At 51.2% G+C, this 20,181-nt stretch overlaps 1 protein-coding gene across 5 annotated transcripts in view; it reads right to left on the bottom strand.

Annotated features, from left to right (window-relative positions):
* Window positions 1-20,181, bottom strand: part of MYLK (myosin light chain kinase) — a 264,544-nt gene that overhangs the window by 43,001 nt on the left and 201,362 nt on the right. For all 5 annotated transcript variants that reach the window (XM_079766799.1, XM_079766798.1, XM_079766801.1 and 2 more), the window contains 4 exons: window positions 16,129-16,215; window positions 3,967-4,017; window positions 3,082-3,209; window positions 525-678 (listed from right to left, as the gene is read on the bottom strand). In XM_079766799.1, coding sequence (XP_079622925.1) covers window positions 525-678; window positions 3,082-3,209; window positions 3,967-4,017; window positions 16,129-16,215 — 420 coding nt within the window. The remainder of the gene's footprint in view (window positions 1-524; window positions 679-3,081; window positions 3,210-3,966; window positions 4,018-16,128; window positions 16,216-20,181) is intronic.

Raw genomic sequence — 20,181 nt, 5'->3', positions numbered from 1 at the left:
TGGGAGAGGGAACTGAGCAGCACCGAGCAGCACCGAGGCCTCGGCCAACCCTGGATCTTGTCAGAGTCCAGACTGTGGGCTGATGGGATCTTCCTGCAATGCCCCTCAAGTCAGGCAGAGGAGCAGTGATGTGGGAAGGCGGCATTGATCCAAGGTGAAGACTTCAAGGGGACAGAGCTGGGGGTGGGGGAGGCGGAGAGGGAGAGGGAGTTACCATGCCAATAGGAGAGGCCTGGAGTGTGGGGCTCAGGTCTCCAAAGAGTGGAAAGAGAGGAGCCAGGAGGAAGAGGAAAACACTGCAAGGGTGTGTGCGTGGGATCTGGAGTTCCCATGAGCATGAAGCACAGCAACAGTGTGAGCGTGGGGAGAGAGAAACAGAGATGGAGTACGAGGGGCTGTGGGCAGAGAGGATGGGTGCAGAAGGATTAGGTCCCCTGGGAGGTGAGACCCTGAGGTCCGTCATCCTGCCTGGGGGCTCTCTACCTTCCCCATCCCCCACTGCCAGGCCACCCACCCAGACTCACCAACCACAGTCAGGTTGACCTGGGCCTGCCTGCTGCCCAGCTTGTTCTCCACCAGCAGCGTGTAGCAGCCGCAGTGCTCCTGGCGGGCCGCCAGGATGGTGAGCTTGCTGCCGCTCTCGCTGTTCTCCACCTTGATGTGCTCACTCTCCTGGATCTGCGGGCAGACAGTGGGCAAGCGCTGGAGACGAGGGCCAGGAAAAGAGGGGGGGGACAACCCCCACTCCACACTGCACAGCTGTGGCTGTGTGGGGTGGGTCTTGTCTGGACTCTGGGCTCCCCCCCCCACACACACACACAAGACCCTCCTTTGCTGCCTCCAGAGCCAAGCCTCCCTGTGGGGTCCAGATCCAGGGCAGGCAGGGCGTGCTGAGCAGGGTCGGGGAAGGGACTCTGCAGTTGCTGCTCTAGATGGGAGTTCAGAAGTGTCCTCGTCTCCCTCCTCCACCCTGGGATGGGAGGGTGGGAGAGCACATCTGAGCAAAGTCACTTATGAAGCCCAGCCTATGGGTTCTGACCTCTTCTGTGCGGTTGAAACCATAGCCACTAGCCACATGTGGCGATTTACATTTTAATTAAGTGGAAGCAATCCAAACATCCATCAACTAATGAATGGGTAAACAAATGTATATCCAGACAATGGAAAATTATTTGGCCATAAAAAAGAATGAAGTTCTAATTTGTGCTACAACATGAATGAGCCCTGAAAACATTATGCTAAGTGAAAAAAAGCCAGACATAAAAGGAAACATATTATAGGATTCCATCGATATGAAATGCCCAGAATAGGCAAATCCATAGAAATAGAAAGTAGGCAAATGGTTGCTGGGGGTGTGGGAGGGAGGAAATGATTGCTAATGGGTCTGGGGCTCTGTTTGGGTTGATAATATTCTGGAATTCGATAACTGTTATGGTCGCACAACCTTGTGAGTATACTAAAAACCACTTAAAAAGGGTGAGTTTAAAAGAGTGAATTTTGTGGTGTGTTAATTATAACTCAACAGAGCTATTATAATAACTTTTAATTACTTAACATTTAAAATTCAGTTCCTCAGTTACACCAGTCACAGTTCAAGTGCTCAACAGCCTCATGTGGTTAGTGGCTACATATTGGAGAACAGATACAGAACATTTCCAGAGACAGAGCTGAGACGTGGCTAAATGTCTCTGAGAAGGGATGAGACTCTACCTTACTTCAGGCGACACTGGCCCAGACATCGTCCAGAGCTACATGCTTTGGGATGCTAAAGGCCAGCTTCTCTTTTCCATCTTTTGAGACCAACCCTCCTTTCCTTCCTGGTACTAGCCTCCCATTTGGGGGGGCTTAAGACAACTTGATGGTTTGGAAATTGAGCAACAGAGGGTTCAGAAGAAATCTTCACTCCTTCTGTAGCGTTTCCCATCTGTGCCAGCCACTGTCCCAGGGCCTCTGTTGATCATGCATCTGGGCACACACACTACCAGTGTGGGATCTCCAAGTTCCTTTAAGAGCTGGTTGTTTGGAATTTCAAACATTTTCCCATAGGGCCACGATTATAAATGGTAGTTTGATTTCTGGGCCAGCAAGCCAAAATTCTATTTTGCGTACAATTTATCTACCCAAATACTCAGGTTCACTTTTATCCCTTCAGCATGTGGTAAGTTTAAGCTGTTCCCACAGATTGGGTTCATCAGCCTGGCACAGAATCACAGAAGGACACTTACAGGGGCTGAAAGGTCATTTAGGTTAGTCCGTTCCGTTTTCCTGACGCTGAGTAGAATTCTAGCCTGAGACATCAAAGTCAGGTGGGAAGCAAGGGTGGTTTCTATTTCTCCCTGCATACTTTTCTCTAATATACAACTAGTCTATAACGCAGGTATTATTCGTAGATTTGGAAGGAAAGGTTGTTTTAAGAACTCAGCTGTGATGACTGGGTGGTGAGTGGGCGAAGGCTCCCCATTTCTAAGCCCCTGCGATGAAGGGTGATGCTGTCTCCATTAGAGTGTTTCCCATCCCCTTCAGCCTAGAGGCTGCGTGGTTGTCCCCAGGCCAGTCCCTGTAGAGGGCCGCCTGGGAGGCACCTGGGCATTTCCTTAATTATCATCAGCTGAACTCAGGGTGTAGGCCAGTCACGCCCTGGGAACTTGCTTCCCCAATGAGGCTGGACATGTTAATCAGTTCTGACTTCATAGCAGCCCAGGTGTCAGCAGGGGTGGGTCTAGATATGTAAATCCAGTAGTGCTGGGGCCTAGTTAAGAATGCAAATAAGCTCCTTTGATCCTAAGTTTTGGTGTTACTTCCTGGATTTTTGGGATATAAAATAAACCTGCTGGGTGGCTCAGGGTCGTCGTCATGCTGCCTCTCCATGAGAGAGGAAAGATGGCGTCCCACCCAGCCCCAGCTTCATGAATCTATTTTTGCGTCTTGTTTTCTTTATTTCTATTATTTCTCAATCCCTGGCCGCCTCCATTTAGGACCGGTTCGTTCATCTCTCTTTCCGCGCGGGACGCGGAAAAGGGAGATCCCCGCCATGTTTGGCCCCCGCCGCATCAGGCCCCCGCAACTCCCCTCTTGACTGACCTGCTTCCGGAACTTCATCCAGGTGCAGGTGATGGGCTGGGTGCCTGTCACTTTCCCGCACAGCTCCACAGACTCTCCTGCACGCACCTTTTGGTCCTCCGGAAACTGGGTGATCTGAGGGGGCATGGCTGGAGGGGACAAGCGAGAAGGTGAGTGAGGAGGAGGGAGCCTCAGACTTGCCGATCTCATCCGACACTGCTGTCCACATTGGTCTGCTGCTCCTCTCTGGAGCCTCCAGGGTAAGACTGAGGGCCGTGGTCACTGCTTCAGAACACCTGAGCTGGTGGACTTGCTGGGATTGTTCACCTCTTTATTCTGATTCCCTCGATGTGGCCCACACAGTTACATGGCATGATTCTCCATTTGTTGGTAGCTCTAGAATTTGTATCTTACCCTAATTTTTTGAATCTACATTCTAACTCCTTTATTAATTAGGCAACAACTTGCTCTTTAACCTCCAGGTCACCCTGGCTGAGAGGCTCAATATGGTTCATGTCCCCAAATGTCTCCCAATGGAAACAGACAAGATTCCATGTGACAAGGACAGACCGAGCAGAGCATTAAACAGCACAGAGCAGATCGCCTCCTTAGAGGCAGAGTGAAGGGCAGAGGGTTAAGCAGAATTTTGCAGAAGGGATGGGAGTCACTACTACTGTGTGATGCTGCCCTTACAGGGGAGGCAGGAGAAAAGACAAGTAAGTGAGAGGCTGGGGACCAAGCTATGCAGAGGCTCTGGGGGGAGGTTCAGCTTGAATGACGCTGAGCTTGAACTAGGGAGGGGTGCTCTCCTGAGACCACATGCCCAGTGGTCAGGCTAGCAGGGCAACGGAAAACCCCTCCTGGCAGATGACGCCCTTGCCCCCACACATTGCTATGACCAATTACCTGCTTTTGGAGGTGTCTTGGGGGCAGGTTTCTTTTTCACAGTTGCATCACCTAAAACGAAGAAGTTCACAGGTTACTTTCTGTCAGTTCTGTGTCTCCCAAAGCTCCTGAATCCTAGGAGGATGCTGTCTTGCCCACTGGCCCTTCATCCAGGCAGAGCCCTCAGCCCTGTGTGTCTTTCTGGGGACCTTGCAGTCTCACACAGACAACCTCACGATCAAATGAATATCAGGTCCCTGAGGCCTTCATTGAGAGAAAAACAAAAAGTGCTTTAGCCTCCATTATCCATTTCAATGACCATACCCAAACTCACTATTCTCTCACCCCAACTTTCAGGAAACTCAGAAAGGAAATTATGTCAGATAAACCAACTAAAATTAGCCTTTGGTGTGGATCCAAGGGTCTCAGGCTTCCTTTGGGTGGCAGACTGTGGACTGGTGGCTTTCATTTTAAAAATCTTTGTTGAATGGATCAATGAATGAATGAACAAATGAATGAACTAAGCGATGGGCTCCTCCATTCCCACCGCCAAACAACTCACGTTTAAAAAATGACCCAAACAGACCAGTGTTGCAACACAAACCTATCCATTTGGAGAAATAACAATGTGGTAAATAGGCAAAAATATCTTCAGCTATCTTCATGGCTGTTTTCTCATTTCTTTCAGGTCTCCGCTCAAAAGCCATCTAACCTATTTATCCTAGCGAAATGAAAATCTAACATGCAAACAAATACCTGAATCTGAATGTTTGTAGTGGCTTTATTTATAATTGTTCAAAATTAGAAGTTATCCAAATATCCTCAACTGAAGAATGGATGAACTGTGGTACCTTTATACCATGAAATACTACTCATCAATAAAAATTGCCCTGACCGGTTTGGCTCAGTGGATGGAGCGTCAGTCTGCGGGTTTGGGGGTCCCAGGTTCGATTCCGGTTGGGGGCATGTGCCTTGGTTGCGGGCGCATGCCCAGTGGGGAGTGTGCAGGAGGCAGCTGATCGATCGATGTTTCTAATTCTTTATCCCTCTCCCTTCCTCTCTGTAAAAAATAAATAAAATATATAAAAAAATAAACAAACTACAGATATACAACATGGATGAATCTCATCGGTGATTCATCTCTTTGGCTAAGAGAAGCTAGAATCAAGGGCTACGTACTGTATAATTCTATTTCCATTACATTTTTGAAAAGGCAGAGCTACAGGGACAGAGAATAAATTAGTGCTTGCCAGAGGTGAGTGTTGGAGAGGTTGGCCACTAAGAGGCACAGGGACATGTTTTTGTTTATTTTAATCCTCACCCTAGGATATGTGTGGTTTTTTTTTTTTTTTCATTATTGATTTTTAGAAAGAGAGGAAAGGAGAGAGGAATCAAACCTACAACCTAGGTAAGTGCCCTGACTGGGAATCGACCCTGCAACCTTTTTCGTGTACAGAATGACGTTCCAACTGACTGAGCCACCTGTCCAGGGCAAGGCACGGGGGCATGTTTTGAGGTGATAGAACCATATTATACTGTGGTGGTAGTTATATAACTGTACGGGTTTTTCAAGGTTCATAACACTGTGAGTTTTAATGTATGTAAATTATACCTTGACACAAAAAATGGAGAAAAGTCATTTAACCAATGAGATGTCCCCTAACCACTTTATATCAACCCTACACCCCTAGCACTCTTTATCATGCGTACCCCACTTTATTTCCCCCAGGGCACTAATCACCATATGACAAACTATTTACTTATTTATTTATTGCTTGCCCTTTGCCTGCCCCTAAAGTATAAGCTGTGAACCCAATGTGTCAACACACAGCTGCACTTGATAACTATTTATTGAATGAATGAGTGGGGTTTTGTCAACACACAAAGCTTTGCCTCTGCAGGTTACAGAGAAGCAGTGCTGTGCCCTGGCTTGGGCATGGAGTTGTTCTGTGGCCACAGGTAAGTCAGATAATTCTGTGGATTGTCAGTTGTGCATCAGTAAAATGGGAGGAGTGCGGCTACCCACTGGGAACCCCAGGGCATCTTGTAAGCAGTTGGTCCCTGACAGAAGCACACTGAGAGCACGGAGCTGGTTGTTGCCAGTTACGTGACTGAGCCCAGGGAGAGGCCTGCCTCCATCAAGTTCACCCTGGTTTGTCACCATTATTGATCTGTCCGTCCAACTCATAGAAACTTACTGAGGGCCTACTACGTGCAGGGCACATGCCAATCAGTACAGACTACTGGCCCAGGTACTGAGGAGAAAACCAACCAGGTGTAGAAATCAGGACTTGTCCGTAAGAGCTTAAATGTCAAGACACGTGGCCTTCTTCTTTTGCCATAAAGGACATTTACAGGACAGCTGGAAATTTTGACTAAGTCCAATAAATTAGATGATAGATAGTATTGTATCAATGCTAATTTTGTGTTTTGATCTCCCAACTGTTCTTTTATAAGAGACTGTTCTTAGGAAATATACACTAAAGAATTTAGGTGCAGAAGATAACATACGTGCAACTTACTTTCAAACTGCTCATCAAGTGTGTGTGTGTGTGTGTGTGTGTGTAGAGGTAAGTGGGAAAGAGAGATGGAAAAAAGAGAGACAAAATATAAAGCAAACATGGTAAAATGTTGCTATGTGAAGAATATGAGTAAGGGTATACAAGATTTATTTGTACTATTTTTGCAACTTTCCTATAAGTCTGAAATTATTTCAAAATAGAAGTTGAATAGAAAGTTTAAAAAATAAATTTATGCAGCCACATGACAAGGCTGTTCACATGAGGGAGAAAGAGTATACACTGTGGGATAAGGAGATAGTTAGGGAGGGCTAAAGGCTGGGGCACGGGGTGGGCCTGAGGACTAGGGAAGATCTGAACTAGAGAAGGGAGCAGCGCCGTCCCATCGCACAGGGACAGGGAATGGCTCTGAGCTGAGAACCAGGGTGATGTTTGGTGGAGGTTGGCCAGAGCACAAAGCTGGGTTAGAGAGCAGTGGTGTGAAGATAGTATGACAATTATAATCCCAGAAAATTAAAAATTCATTTCCTCAGTCACACTAGTCACATTCCAAGTGTTCAATAGCCACTCGTGGTTAGTGGCTATCATGCTGTGCAGACACAGAACATGGCGTCGTCACAGAAGGTTGCATTGGACAGTGCTGGTGTAGGATGCCAAGTCTGAGAGTTGCGTCTTTGTCCTGAGTGATCAGGGAGTCCTCACACAAACAGCATTCTGACAGGGATAGAGGACATCCGGCAGTCTCTAAAATCCCTGGGGACAAGGATACCCAATTACGAAGCTACTGCCATACTCTTGGAAGGAACTGGTCACACAGGACCAGCTTTGGTAAAGGCAGCTTCTTTTCTTTGGAGAGAAGCAGAAAATAAGAATAAGAGACAGAGGAAGAGTTAAATAAAGTAGGGGCTAAACAAGAGGGATGTACAATTACTCCTTAGAGAATTCGTGCTTAGATAAATGGGGAAATATATATTGATTGATTATGGAATTTGGGAGTGAAAGATGCGGTTTGACTTGGTGAGAGTGAAAGTGGTGGATGAAAGAATTTAATCTGTATGTAGGCAAAAGCCCAGGATCAGAATTCAGAGATCAGAGAAAGGTTCGTGGAGATTGGAAGTGAAAGATTTTAGGATCAAAGATGGAATATCATGGAAACTGTGAGGATGGGTTAGTTCTTTGGGGAAAAGAATGCAGTGAAGGGAGCAGGGGCCAGGGTCTGATCCCAGGCAATGCCCACAGTGAGGAGAGGCAGAAGGACAGCCACTGTAGCCAAGGGCAGAAGACAAGGGACACTGGGAAGTGGGCTTTAGGTCTGACCAGCACCGAGCGATGGGTGGTGTGGGAGAGGGCAGGTGCAGTGGGACAGGGGTGTCAGAAGTCACTCCAGAGGAGATTCTAAGGAAACAGGCAGGGAGTCAATTAATCCATCCAGAATTTCAGAGGTGAAAGTGACAGAGAGAAATGGGGTGACAGAAGAGGATTGTCAAGCTAAGGTTTCTTCCAAGGTGAGAGAGAAGAATCTGAAGGCTAGGAAAAGGAGAGCTCAAAGATGCTAGCCAGGAAGAACATGAGAAAGCAAATCCCCCGGGAGTAGATACTGGATGGGATACGAAATACCCATGACTGGCTGAGCCAGGAAGCCCCTGCCCAGCTTCATCCCAGGCTGTTGGGAAGGGAGAGGGCACAGCTGGAAGGGAGAGGCCATCAAGGGAAGAAGAAAGGCTTGGACCACAGCTAGGCTCTGACCTCCTGTGGAGAGGGAAAGCCATCAGATCAGAGGAACTCTGTGGAGGGCTGCTGTGGGCTTAGTTGTGTCCCCCCAATTCATATGTTGAAGCCCTAATGCCCATACCTCAGAATGGGACTATAAGATAGGGACTTTAACGAGGTAATTAAGTTAAAATGAGGTTGGTAGGGTGGGTCCTAAGAAATTGGGACAGAGAGGAAAAGCCATGTGAGGTCACAGCGAGAAGGCAGCCATCTATAAGCCAAGGAGAGAAGCCTTGGGAGAAACTAAACCTGCTGACACTTTGATCTTGGACTTCTAGCCTGTGGTGCTTTGTTAGGACGAATGAATGCAGCTGTGGTTGGGGCTCTTGGGGCCGAAGGAGGCTGACAGCCCCTGGAGTGGTGGGCCAGGAGCTGATAAGGAAGGGGCAGCAGCACAGTATGAAATCAGATGATGCCAAAGTCCCACTCTATATTCTTCCTGGCCACCCTGGGTAAACCCCTGTGCCAGAAGTAGAGTCTGTGCTAATGTGCTTCTTTCTGTGTTACAGACAAATGAAATTAAAGGCCAAAGTTTTATATTTGCTCTTTAAATTTGGAGCTTCTGCTGTTTGAATTGGTTAGCAACTTTAAACGTTAGCAATGTTCTGTATCCTATTCTATACATATTTTATATGACCATCTGCTGCAACCCATTAATTGTTTCTGGGCTTATAAGAACCTGATTTATGGGTTGGAGAGCTGAGTCACCTGATTCCAAACTGGTTTTCTGTAGAGAGCTGGATTCAGTTAGCTGTTTTAACCCGTGGGCACATCATTCTTTTTCTCATTTGGTTCTTACCCCAATCAAACACAGGCAGGGCACCTCACACTATTTCCCTTTCACAAAACGGAGATGGATCTGCATAAAAGCCAGATGACTTGCTGGGTTCATAAAAGCACATGTAGCTGAGTAGAAATACACCCAAAACCCAAACCAGGATCTTCTCCCACACCACTGCATGTCCCCTTCTCCCAAGGCCCCCTACCTGCCCATATTCAGTCACTAATATATGCCAAGTCCATCAACTAAAAAGCTCCTCGGTCTGCCACCCTCCACATCCCCACTGTCACCATTCTAGTCCTAACTATACCACCCCTAGGACCCGCCCTAACATATCCATCACTCTGTGTCCAAAGTTGTCTTTCTCGAATGCAGATCTGTCTCAACCTCTCCTGTGACTGCCCACTGTCACTCAGGATCAAGTCCAACTCATCTTCCAAAGGCCTTGGGGATCTGTTCCTGGCTTTCCTCTCCAACCTGCTTTCTTACTGCTCCCTCATGGGGAACACCCTCACCCTTGTCTTCAATGCTCAATATCGGTGGTTCTCAAAATCTAGCATGCCTCATAATCATCTGGGAAATGGCTAAAAGCACAGATTCTTGTCCTTGCTGGTTGGTCCCTGCACCATCTTCGGGGGCGCGGGGGTGGGCACTGTTCTCTACACTGAATGCCTTTCAGTTTCTGCAATACCAGGCTTTTGCTGTCAGCTCTTTGCTGACTGTTGCACGTTCCTCAGGCAGGTCTCAGCTCATGGCTCACTACTGCCAGGCTGGGTTCCATGCCCCTCTGAGGGGGTTCTATCTCCGCACCCATCACAAGGCAATGCAATTGCAGAAACTTGCCTCAACGTGTGTAAACGACAGCAAGCTACCTGGAGACAGGAACAGGACCCATCTTGCTCACCTTCTGTATCCCCAGGGCCTAGCACAGTACCTGCCACATGCTTGAAAAATAGCTATTAAAGGCGTGAGTGGAGCCCTTGAGGATCTCTGTTAACCTGGGAATTCCAACAAACATGCCTGGGCTCTGCTGCTGAGACATGGGTCCTGGGGCTTGAATCCTGGTGCAACTTCCCATGAAAAGAAGAAGCCTCCTGTCTGACCAACTACATGAAGCCTGCCAGGTGCTGAGCCTTCACACTAGACAGGAGAGGGAGGCTGGAAGAAGTGAGGCAGCCCCTTGAAAACATCATGGATCAAAACTTTGAATTTGGCTGCCTCCAGGGACACCCGGGGCAGGGGTGGGGAGGCCAGCCTCCAGGTATCTGCACAATCCACCTTTTGCTTCTGCCCCAGCCTGCCCAACTCCTAACCTAGTCCTGCCCTCATGAACCTTCTGTCCTGGCAGGGAGGAGATCAGCATGCCAGAGAAATTTTTAGACTGCTCAGTCCGAAGGCATCTGAGTAAATCTCTCCAGTGACTCAAGGGCAGAAAGACCAGAGCAAGCATTTGGGAGATATTTACAGAGCTTGAAGGCGGGTCTCACAGAGTCAAAAGGCTCTGAGATAATGAAAAGCAAAGGAGAATTGGGGATGAAGCTGGAACAGCCTTGGGTACAAGTAGGTCCCTGGATCTCTGCCCCTCTGGGGACATTGCCCTTTTTAGGTAGTTAACTAAAAATAGACATAAAAATCTTCACAATTCCCAAAATCAGCATTAACTTTTTGCCAAAGGCTCCTGAAGGGGCCTTGGCCTGGGGGAAGGGTGGAAGACGCACCCACACCACAGGCTGTGTCCGAGCAGGAGGGCAGCAGTGAGGGCCTGGGGGTGGAAGGCTGAATCCCACTGCCCTGCACTGGAGCAGGCTCCAGGCTCAGGGCTCAGGGATAACCCCCAACCCCTCCCCTGCACACACCAGGCTCCTTCCAGTTTCTTACAGATTTGTGCAGAAATACTGGTGGTTTTCCCAGAATTAACATCTCTGGGCAAATTTCCTGGACACTTCCCCTCACAGCAAAGGCTGCCACAGGAGAAGATTCCAGAGGAACACTGCTCCTCTTGTTACTGCAAACACCCATCCCCAAGCCTCAGGACACAAAACGCCAGGATGGTTGTGAAAGAGGCAGGTGGCGTGGCTGAGACACAGTGCCAGGGTGGCCTGACCGGCATCCTCCAGGCCCTCCCTGGGGAGGACCCTTCCTGCCATTTAACTGGCTTGTAGGAGACAGTGGGAGAGCCGGGGGGAGCTGAGGCAGCAGCTCAGGGGTGGAGGGTGAGGGCACCATCGCTCCTCATAGACCAATACTTGGTTGGGAATGACCGGGAGTTGGTACCAGCTTTCAAAGACATTCATGGAAATACTCAGCTTCTCTCCCAGGTTCCACATCTTTCACTGCCAGGCAAGTCTCCAAGTCTCAACCTCTCCAGCATCTCCTTTTAGCTCTTTGGACCCTATCAGGGTTTAATATTCCCTGGAGAGAATATTTAAAAGAAAGGTTTGATTCTGGGGAAAACTTTTAGGAAAACGGGACACTGCTTTTGACATCCAAAGACATTTTTAAGTTGACATGATGATTGGTTTCCGAGACAGACACAAATGGGAGGTCAAGCAAAGATATCTACAAGCATCATAATCTGGGTGGTTCAACGTGGGGACTGAAGCCTAAGTGACCGGTGCCAGGAGGGCAGCTCAGCCAAGGCCAGACCTGGAGCACAAAGGGGCGCTCAACCTGCCTCTCCCCAAATCCCAGAAACACGGTGGAGGCAGGGACCCTTAAAGCATGGAAACTCATGCATCGATTTGGAAAAACCAAATACTCATTATATCCCTGCCTCAGGCCAGGCACTGAAGATTCAGAGCCCTGGTGTCTGTCCTCATGTTGAAAACGTGCCCTACGGAAGCCCATCGATTTCTTTTCTCAAAGACCAGCAACTCTACAGACTGATCGGCCTCATCCCGAGTCTGTTCCTGCACTGGCATGGCCTCAGCTGTATTTTCTAAAACCATTTTTTAAAGCCCCACTGAGGTCTTCTTCACACAAAATTCCAGATTCCTTCCAGCTCGAACACCCTAGACCTGGGCCTCATGCTTACGGCCCCCTTCCTGTCAGGACGTCTGCTGCTGTGCAACACGGCCCCTGCTGGCTTGAGCCTCCACACATTATGGTACCAAGGGGAGTTAGCCGACCTCACCTGAACTGTGTCACTTAGGAAAAACTCTCCACTGAAAGGCCTGATGCCGGAGCTGGAAAGCCTGGGAGCAGTCGGAGACAGTCCCCACTTGACACGTGAGGAGGCCAAGGTCCAGAGGGGCAAAGGGCTTTCACCAAGGCCTCAGGTTCCATTAGTGATAAAACCAAGACTTTTGTCCCCTGCCCTCTATCCCGGTGGCTATCTGGTCACACCCTGTGCCCGAGCAGGCTGCCGCCCACACCCGCTCAGCTCAGGGGAGGCAAGCTCTGGGCCGGAGGAGTCGGAGTCTATGAAACTCCCTGAGTGCTGCTGTTAAATGCCCATCAGGAGGGGAAAACCAGTCGTAGAAGATGCCTGTGGCACGGGTGCTCAATAAATGCTTATTGTCTATGACAAGCAAATGATCCTCCAAGTCAGGAGTCCTCACAATATTCATTATGGCATCTGAGCAGTCTCTCCCTCCGATAATATTATCATTCCTCTTCAACCAAACCACATTCTTCTCCTCTTCATAGCCTGGCCCAGAATCTCCCCTACCCTGAAATCTTCCCACACGACCCCTCCTCACTCCTGTACCTGCGAGGGGTGTCTGGCAGGTTAACTTGTGCTTGTCAGTTTCCTCTTGCCCCGCCCCTAGGTGGGGCAGGCCTGCTCAGCAGCGGTGGGGCTCCCCCAGGCTCTCAGGCCCCCGCGTGGATGAGTGCGGTCCACTCACACCTGACAGCTCACTTACAGGACTGAACGTGGGGCTGCGGAGGGGAGGGCTGCAGAAGGGATCTGGCCACAATCTGTTTGACAAGAAAACCACTCAGCCTTCCCTCGGTCACTGGCAGGAAAGATGGATTTCCTGGTTAGATTAGGTACTTCCCAGCCTTTGACAAAAATGAACACAACACAGCCAGGCCACTCAGGGACTCGAGTCTCTGGGCTTTCTCATGCAATCAGATACCCGGGCCTGGGAATGGCAATGCTGAGAGAAAAAAAGCAAGTTTCAGAGGCACACAGATCACGTGATATAGCTGCATATGTAAATGCAAATGCACAGAATACAGTAATTGCGATATATTTGAGGTGAGTGGAATTGGGGGTAGATGAAAGAGGCCTTTCACCTTGTACTTGGTATGTTTTGATGCTGTTTAAAATGTCTAAACAAGAGTGCATGTATACTTAACTTATGCAATTGGTAAACAATGCAAATTGTCCTCCAGTGAGAAAAGAACTGCGGTGCAGACCTAAAAGACACCCTCTTCATTTCCTATCTCTGGGCAGCTGCCTCCTCAGGCGCCTCCAGGAGCAACAGGCTGGGGTGATGGGGGGTTGGGGAGGACACAGGCCAGCGGAGGAATTCCAAGTGGCCAGTGATGTATATGGAGCCACATGTCTGTAATTCTAACAGGAAGGCTCTCGGCACAAAGGAAATTCCCCTTCAGCAGACAAGCAGTGTGTGCGGAGTTGATCCGTGGTGGATGTGTGCATTTTCTAGAGAAGCAGCCCCTCCTGCCAGCCCCGCCCTCCCCTAAGCAGCACTGGGGACTGAGCCCTTATCCTGCTCCCTCTGCAGGGCAGGAACCCAGGCTTCCAGCCTCCACACTGCAGAGCAGAGCATCGCGCTCCCTCCCTGCAGCGTGGAGACTGGGCGGGTGACTGATACTCTGAGGACCTGGGCATGAGGGGCCCCGGAGGCTGCGGAGGAGAGCCCTTCTGCTTCTCAAGGTCAACAGCGCAGGCCCCTGCTTTCCCGGGACAGCTGGCTTCCAGCCTGACCTGCCGCACCTGGAGTGGCTTAAACAAATGCCGAGGGCTGGGGTGCACCCCAGAGCTCCTGATTTAATTAGTCGGGGGTGCAGCCCGGACAGTGGTGTGTTTGATGGCTCCCCAGGTGACTCTCACAGGCAGCCAGGGTGAGAGCCCCTGCCCTAGAGCTGGACGATGACAACTCGATGGGAGTTCTCCACAGCCCTCTCTTCCAGGGCGAGGAGCCAGGCCGGTCTGCTCTCTGTCTCCAGCTTGTTTTTCTCTTTCCAGCTCTCCCGTGACTCCACCTCACCCCCCTCAGGACCTCGCTGGAATGGATGGACCAGAGCTGAGGACAGGAGGCTGCTGGCCCCCCAGCTCAGACACCATGCACTCCTGCTGTGCCCCAGGGCTGGCGAGTGACCTGCCAGACCCCTGGTTCACAGGTACTTGGTGCGCTTCTAAGACACGGCCTCTCTTCTGCTCACATTTCCCATAACTAACAGAGTACAGGCATAAGAAATCCTTTTGCAAGATAAAATCATTAACCCATTTTTACTAGGTTTTTCTTAGAATTGTTTATGCACTTCCAACAAGTTATTAAAGGTCCACGCTTGGTAATCTGAGGCCCCCCAATGTGGTTAAATACCCATGAGAAATTATAATTCCAACTGGCAGACCCACCACACTGAAGGCTGGACAGCACCTCCCCACTCCTTGCCCCCGCCCCGCCCTGCCCCCACCACCACCGCTTGGCTGGAGTATGTGCAAGGAACGCAAGCTCATCATCAGGAAGGGACATGCGCTGCTTTGAAAAGAAAAGAGTAAAACTAAGTCACACAACACTGTGTTGTAATGGAAATAGAGAAATAGCCTTGAATTAATCGAGCTCAATCACTTTTCTCTATTAGTATGGGTTTGTATGAGCTTATCTTGTTTGTTTTTTAAAGGTAGAAAGTGTGTGTTAGGGATGTTCAAGCAATTCCACACCCTCTGTTAAAACTGGAGGATTCGAAGCATAGTTCTAACAAAATTATACCCATAATTAATCAGTAGGGGAAGCCAGGGCTGCTGCATTGTGACTTTGGTGAACTAGGCCCTTTTGCCTTCACTGGCCCTTTCCTCTATTAAGGAAAAAATATCAATATACCAACATATGAATTATATTTCCAACTGCACTGGTAAAAAGATGAACACGTTAATATTCTGAATGAAAACATTTTCTTTGACCTGAAGTGTATTTTTTTTCTTCTCTTTCTATAAGAGGTTGGGATAGTGTTTGGCCTGTGAAAGCACTGTGGGCCCTGCGCTCTCTGCCTCCAGGTAAGTGGGCCGTGGGGAGCCGAGAGGGGAGAGCTCTACGCGGTCCAGGAGACGCTCCTCCCCTCGGCCATGGGCAGCACAGCGACAGCTTGATCCTCAGAGACTCTGAGGGGCCTTCTGTGAGCAGGCGCAGCAGAGTCATCCCAGAAGGGCCACCTGAGCAGGCCTGGCTGTGGCCCTCAGGGAGGAGGAGGAGGGAGAAGGAGATCAGTGGAGGAGGGAGAAGGAGATCAGACACATCACCGTGGCCCTGGAAGAAGACGATCAATGCAGAAAGGAGGCGCGGAGGGCTGTGGGAGCTCACAGGAGGGGAGAGTGACTTTCCGTTGGAGCAAGGACGGACTCCGTCAGGGATGAGGTGGCTCTTCCGTGGGAGCCTGTCCCATGAGAGAGGTGCAGAACGAAGGTGGAAAGGAAGGGACGCAGGGATGTCCAGGGCACACTGAGGAGCTCAGTTTGGCTTCAGTATAAAACAGGAGTCAAGGAGCTGGGGGCAGCGCTTGGAAAGCAGGCTGAGGCCAACGCCAGAACGTGCGTCTGCATGTGTGGCAGGCGTGCCGGGCAGCGAGGGGCGGAGGTTCACCTGTAGGAGACTCCGAGGCTTGGGGGCTGCTGGGCACTCCGACCAGGAGTGGCAAGGCCAGAGCCACCGTTTTGAAAGGTCTGGTAGACCCACAGGAAAGACCCACCTGGGAGAGGTGAGGAGCAGCTCTCCCAGGAGCCTTGGGAGAAGGAGGAAGGACCTGAGTGAGGTGGAGGGTGGACGGGCGCCTCCACGCAGGCTATGGGAGGTCGGGAGAGATGGGAGGCCTGGGAAGAGGCCCCGGGCTCCGTCTCCAGGAGCCCCTGGGCCGTCGGGGGCAGGCAGGGTCTGGGCTGGCCCTCAGGCCTGGGGACGCCTGGAAGAGCTGAGCAGTACTCACTCTCTGTTCCCAGCACAGGAGGAAGCGAGCTCCTGGGCCTCCGGGCTTTCATCTCAGGGGCCTTGGCGCTCTCACCGGCGGGGGCATCTGGAACAGACAGGTGACAACAGACATTGGTCGGCAGCTGCCCAAGGAAAGGAACAGGAGGCATCGCAATAAAAATCCCACCCCGACAACATGACAGCCCCCGCCCCTTCCCCGTTCAGCTCCCAGGGCCTCGGTGCCTGCCCTGCAGGGCGCCCGCGCCTGGGCCTCCTTCCACAAGAGCACCGAAGACGGAGTGTCGCTGCGCAGGGCCGTATGAGTCAGGTGGAGAGCGCAGCCGCCTGGCAAGATGGATGGACAGGCTGTCCCGGGAGCTGGGGACCGCTCTCCCCTCCACAGCGGCACCTGCTGCCAGACATCGCATCACGCGGGCAGGGGGGCGTCGGCGCCCTGGGCTCACTCTCCCATCCTTTCCCTCCACTGGGTCTTGACTCTCTCAGGGTAAACATTCTGGCTCCCAGAACTCTGCTCTATGTGGAAAGGCTTCTTGTGCAGAGGAAGGAGGGAACCGGTTCTGCCCTGGGGCTCACAGTCTGGAGAGGCCTTAAGCCTCTGATTTCTTGGCTTCCTTCCACAGGTGGACACTCCAAACCAGACCAAGACCTCCGAGCAGGCGGCCGGCAGGCCTCGCCCGCTCTGGCCTGAGCCTTGAGCCATTGAGGACCCAGTGGGCTGTGGCAGCAGCCTGCCGGGCAGAGCGGAAATGCTGCATGATGCGGGCACAGATCCTCAGGCCTCTCCTCGTGCTCCCTGGGGTGCACAGTGTGGGTGATGCCAGGGAAACTCCCTGGTCAGGGCAGCAGGACATCGTGCTGGGCTGGGCTGGGCCGGGCTGGGCACAAAAGGCCCTCACTGGGCCCTGAGGAGACTGGACTTTAGGAAGTCGAGGGGAAACCAACCAGAGACTCAGATAAGCAGCAGCTGGCCCAACGGCTATCACTATGCCGCAGCGTTTCCCCACTAGGAACGCTCTTCAGGGCCCGTGCTGGGAGGGAGCCTCCCCTCAGAGCCCCTTCCTGTCCATCCTTTTCCTGCTCCTGAAGAGAGGAAACGCGGAGGGAGAAAGGAGGGGGTGGGGCTTTCCAGCTGAGGCAGCAGCCACATTCCTGTGGCTTGGCTGGGGAGGAAGGCCATCTTGCTGTCCCTGCCTCCTGGGGGGCAGTCCTGGCTGCTAACACACACTCTCTCCTGAGGGCTGTGGGGGTGGGAATGGGGAGCACAGAGCTAGGGGATTCTTGGTGCTCCCATCTGCATGCCCTGCTCCTTCTAGATGGCACTTAGGTCTTTCCTGCTCCAGAATGTGGATCTGCCCATATAAACCCTCCACACCCGTCAGGCTTCCTTCCCAAGCTCATGCCTGCCCCCTCCCTACTAGCTGGGTAACCCAGGGGTGGAGGCCTGGGACAGGCATTGTCCAGGCTCCGGAGGCAGCGAGGCACAGAGGTCCCAGGGAGTCGGCCCAGAGTTGCAGTGAAACTGCAGGAATGATGAGGTGGAGCGTCAAGCAGCACGTGGCAGGGGATGGGGCTGAGGGAATGAAGCAAATCCTTCACAGCAGCACGTGATGCCCAGCCCCTCCCCTGCCTCCACTCCTCGCTGCCTTGTCCTTCTACCACCTTCTGTAAGAGCAGAAACGCCCCCCACGGTGAGTCAGGGTCCCCTCCATCTATAGCTGTCATTGCGCCTGTCCTGTCTCCTCATTGGGTGGCCCACACCCCAGGGTCCATGTGGACATGGATGGAAGAGCACAGAGCACCATGGGAAGAGGATGACTTCATTTTCTCACACTGGTTTTTCCCCAGGCACAGTGGTCATTCTCAGCTGCAGCACCATCCTCGGTACACATCTGTCAACCTCTGTGGTTCTCAAGCTCGGCTGCGCATCAGAAGTACCTTACCGAAGCATCGCACTCCCCAGGCCCCGGGTTACTGGGCTCAAAGAAGAACCGGAGAGCATCATGCTAAGTGAAATAAGCCAGTCAGAGAAAGATAAATACCACATGACCTCACTCATTTGTGGAATATAATGAACAACATAAACTGATGAACAAAAACAGATCCAAAGACAGAGAAGCATCGATCAGACTGTCAAACCTCAGAGGGAAGGTCGGGGAGGGTGGGTGTAAGGGGAAGAGATCAACCAAAGGACTTGTATGCATGCATATAAGCCTAACTAATGGACACAGACAACAGGGGGGCAGGGTGAGAGCATGAGTGTGGGGGGGTTGAGGGGTTAATGGGGGGATGAGGACACATATGTAATACCTTAATCAATAAAGAAATTTAAAAAAAAAAAGAAGAAGAATGCATGCCACGTGCTCTGGAGAGCAGAAAGATGATTGCTTCTTATTACTTGCCCCTCCTGCTCGTCACATTTCTTTGCTGCCTTCCACATCTGCTTTAGAACTCTCCACCTCCAGGAAGCCCTCCCTGACCAGCCCCCACCGCCTGTTTCTAGCCTCTGCATCTGTCTTCAGCTCAGGCGCTGGCTTTACACCGTGTGAGTGGACTCCCCTGCCATGGGCTCCGAGCCTTGTTTAAGAAGTTCTCTGCACCTTATCTTTCCATCTGGCCATGAGGAAAGGGCTCATTTTCCCTTTCAAACCAGGCCCACCCCTGACTTGGAGCCTCTCTTCCCTCTGCAGCCTCACCCCCACCCCAGGGGATGTGCATGCCCCACAAGCCACTAGACCTCTGTGAGAACCGCATCGAGGAGGGGCTGGAAGGACCAGGCTTAATCAAAACCAGCTCTGTGCTCACACAGTGGCCCAGGGGATAAAAATAATAGTAATAAAAGTTTAAGAGCAGCTTGTATTTTCTGTCTATTTTAATCAGTTGCTGATGAAATGGAACTCCATTTCTAGGTCTGGGCCCCAGGACTGGAGTCCTTTGCTGGTCGGGTCATGCCCAAAGCAGCATGGGGTAGGACGATGGCAGTGAGGGATGTGGGGGCCTCCATAGAGAGGGGAAAACGTGTCCTTATATGGACAATGCCTCACCCCTTCCCCTCCACTCTAGCTCTGGACTCAGCCCTCCAGACTCGGTCTCTGTACAACTCAAATCAGGTTTTTTTTACCATCCCTCCCCGAGACCCCCTTGTCGTGGTTACCAATGAGCTCCAGCTTCCCAAATCCCATGGCCAACGCCCAGGCTCATTTTACTCTACTTTGCAGCATCATTTGATGCATTGATCTCCATCTCTCCTTTCTTATCAAAATGACCACCATTGGCTTCCGGGACACCCCTCTCTCCTGGATTTCTTCCTGTCCCTCTCATTGGGACCATTCCATCCCATCGCCTTCACAGACTTCTGTCCTGCCCTGCTTCTCAATGTTGGATTCTGCCTCCTTCCTGGGTCCATCCACAGCCACTCCTTAGAGACCTCATTGAATCCCAGGGCATTAAATGGCCTCCTATGCGCATGGTTCTCCATATCCTGTCTCCCATCTTGGCCTCTGTCCTCAACCTGGATTCATCTAAATGCCATGTGACATGCCCACCTGGATGTCTCATGGGTACCGCAGGGAACTCTTGCTTGTTGCCCCAGCCCCTGCATTCTAATCTCAGTAGGTGGCACCACCACTGATCCGCACACGCTCCCCACAAACACGAAGCGTTGCCTTTGACTTCCCTATCTCTCCACTTCCAATTCATCAGCCAGTCCTATCAGCCCTACCAGCAAAACAGATGATGAATCTGATCACTTCCCACTTCTCCCACAGAGCCTAACCTGCCACTGTCTCCTGCCTGGACCCTTTCAGCCACTCCCAGAGGGTCTTCCTGCTCTCCCTCTTACCCCTCTGAGTCTGGTCACCACATGCCACCTGAGTGATCCTTTAGATGTTCAGCGTTGTCCCTCATTTAGAATAAAATCCAGTTTCCTTGTTCAGCCTACATGGCCTGGCAAATCTGGTCGCTGGTCCTCCTCAACCTCATATCCCGCCACTCTGCCCCTTGTTCAGGCTCAGCCATCTGCCTCTTTATTCTTCTGGGAATGTCTCAAGCATAG

The sequence above is a fragment of the Cnephaeus nilssonii genome (genome assembly GCF_951640355.1).
Source record: "Cnephaeus nilssonii genome assembly, chromosome: 3".
In the NCBI taxonomy this organism is placed as follows: Eukaryota; Metazoa; Chordata; class Mammalia; order Chiroptera; family Vespertilionidae; genus Cnephaeus; species Cnephaeus nilssonii.
The sequence above is the reverse complement of the archived record's forward strand: the minus strand, read 5'-3'. Positions and strand labels throughout refer to the sequence as shown.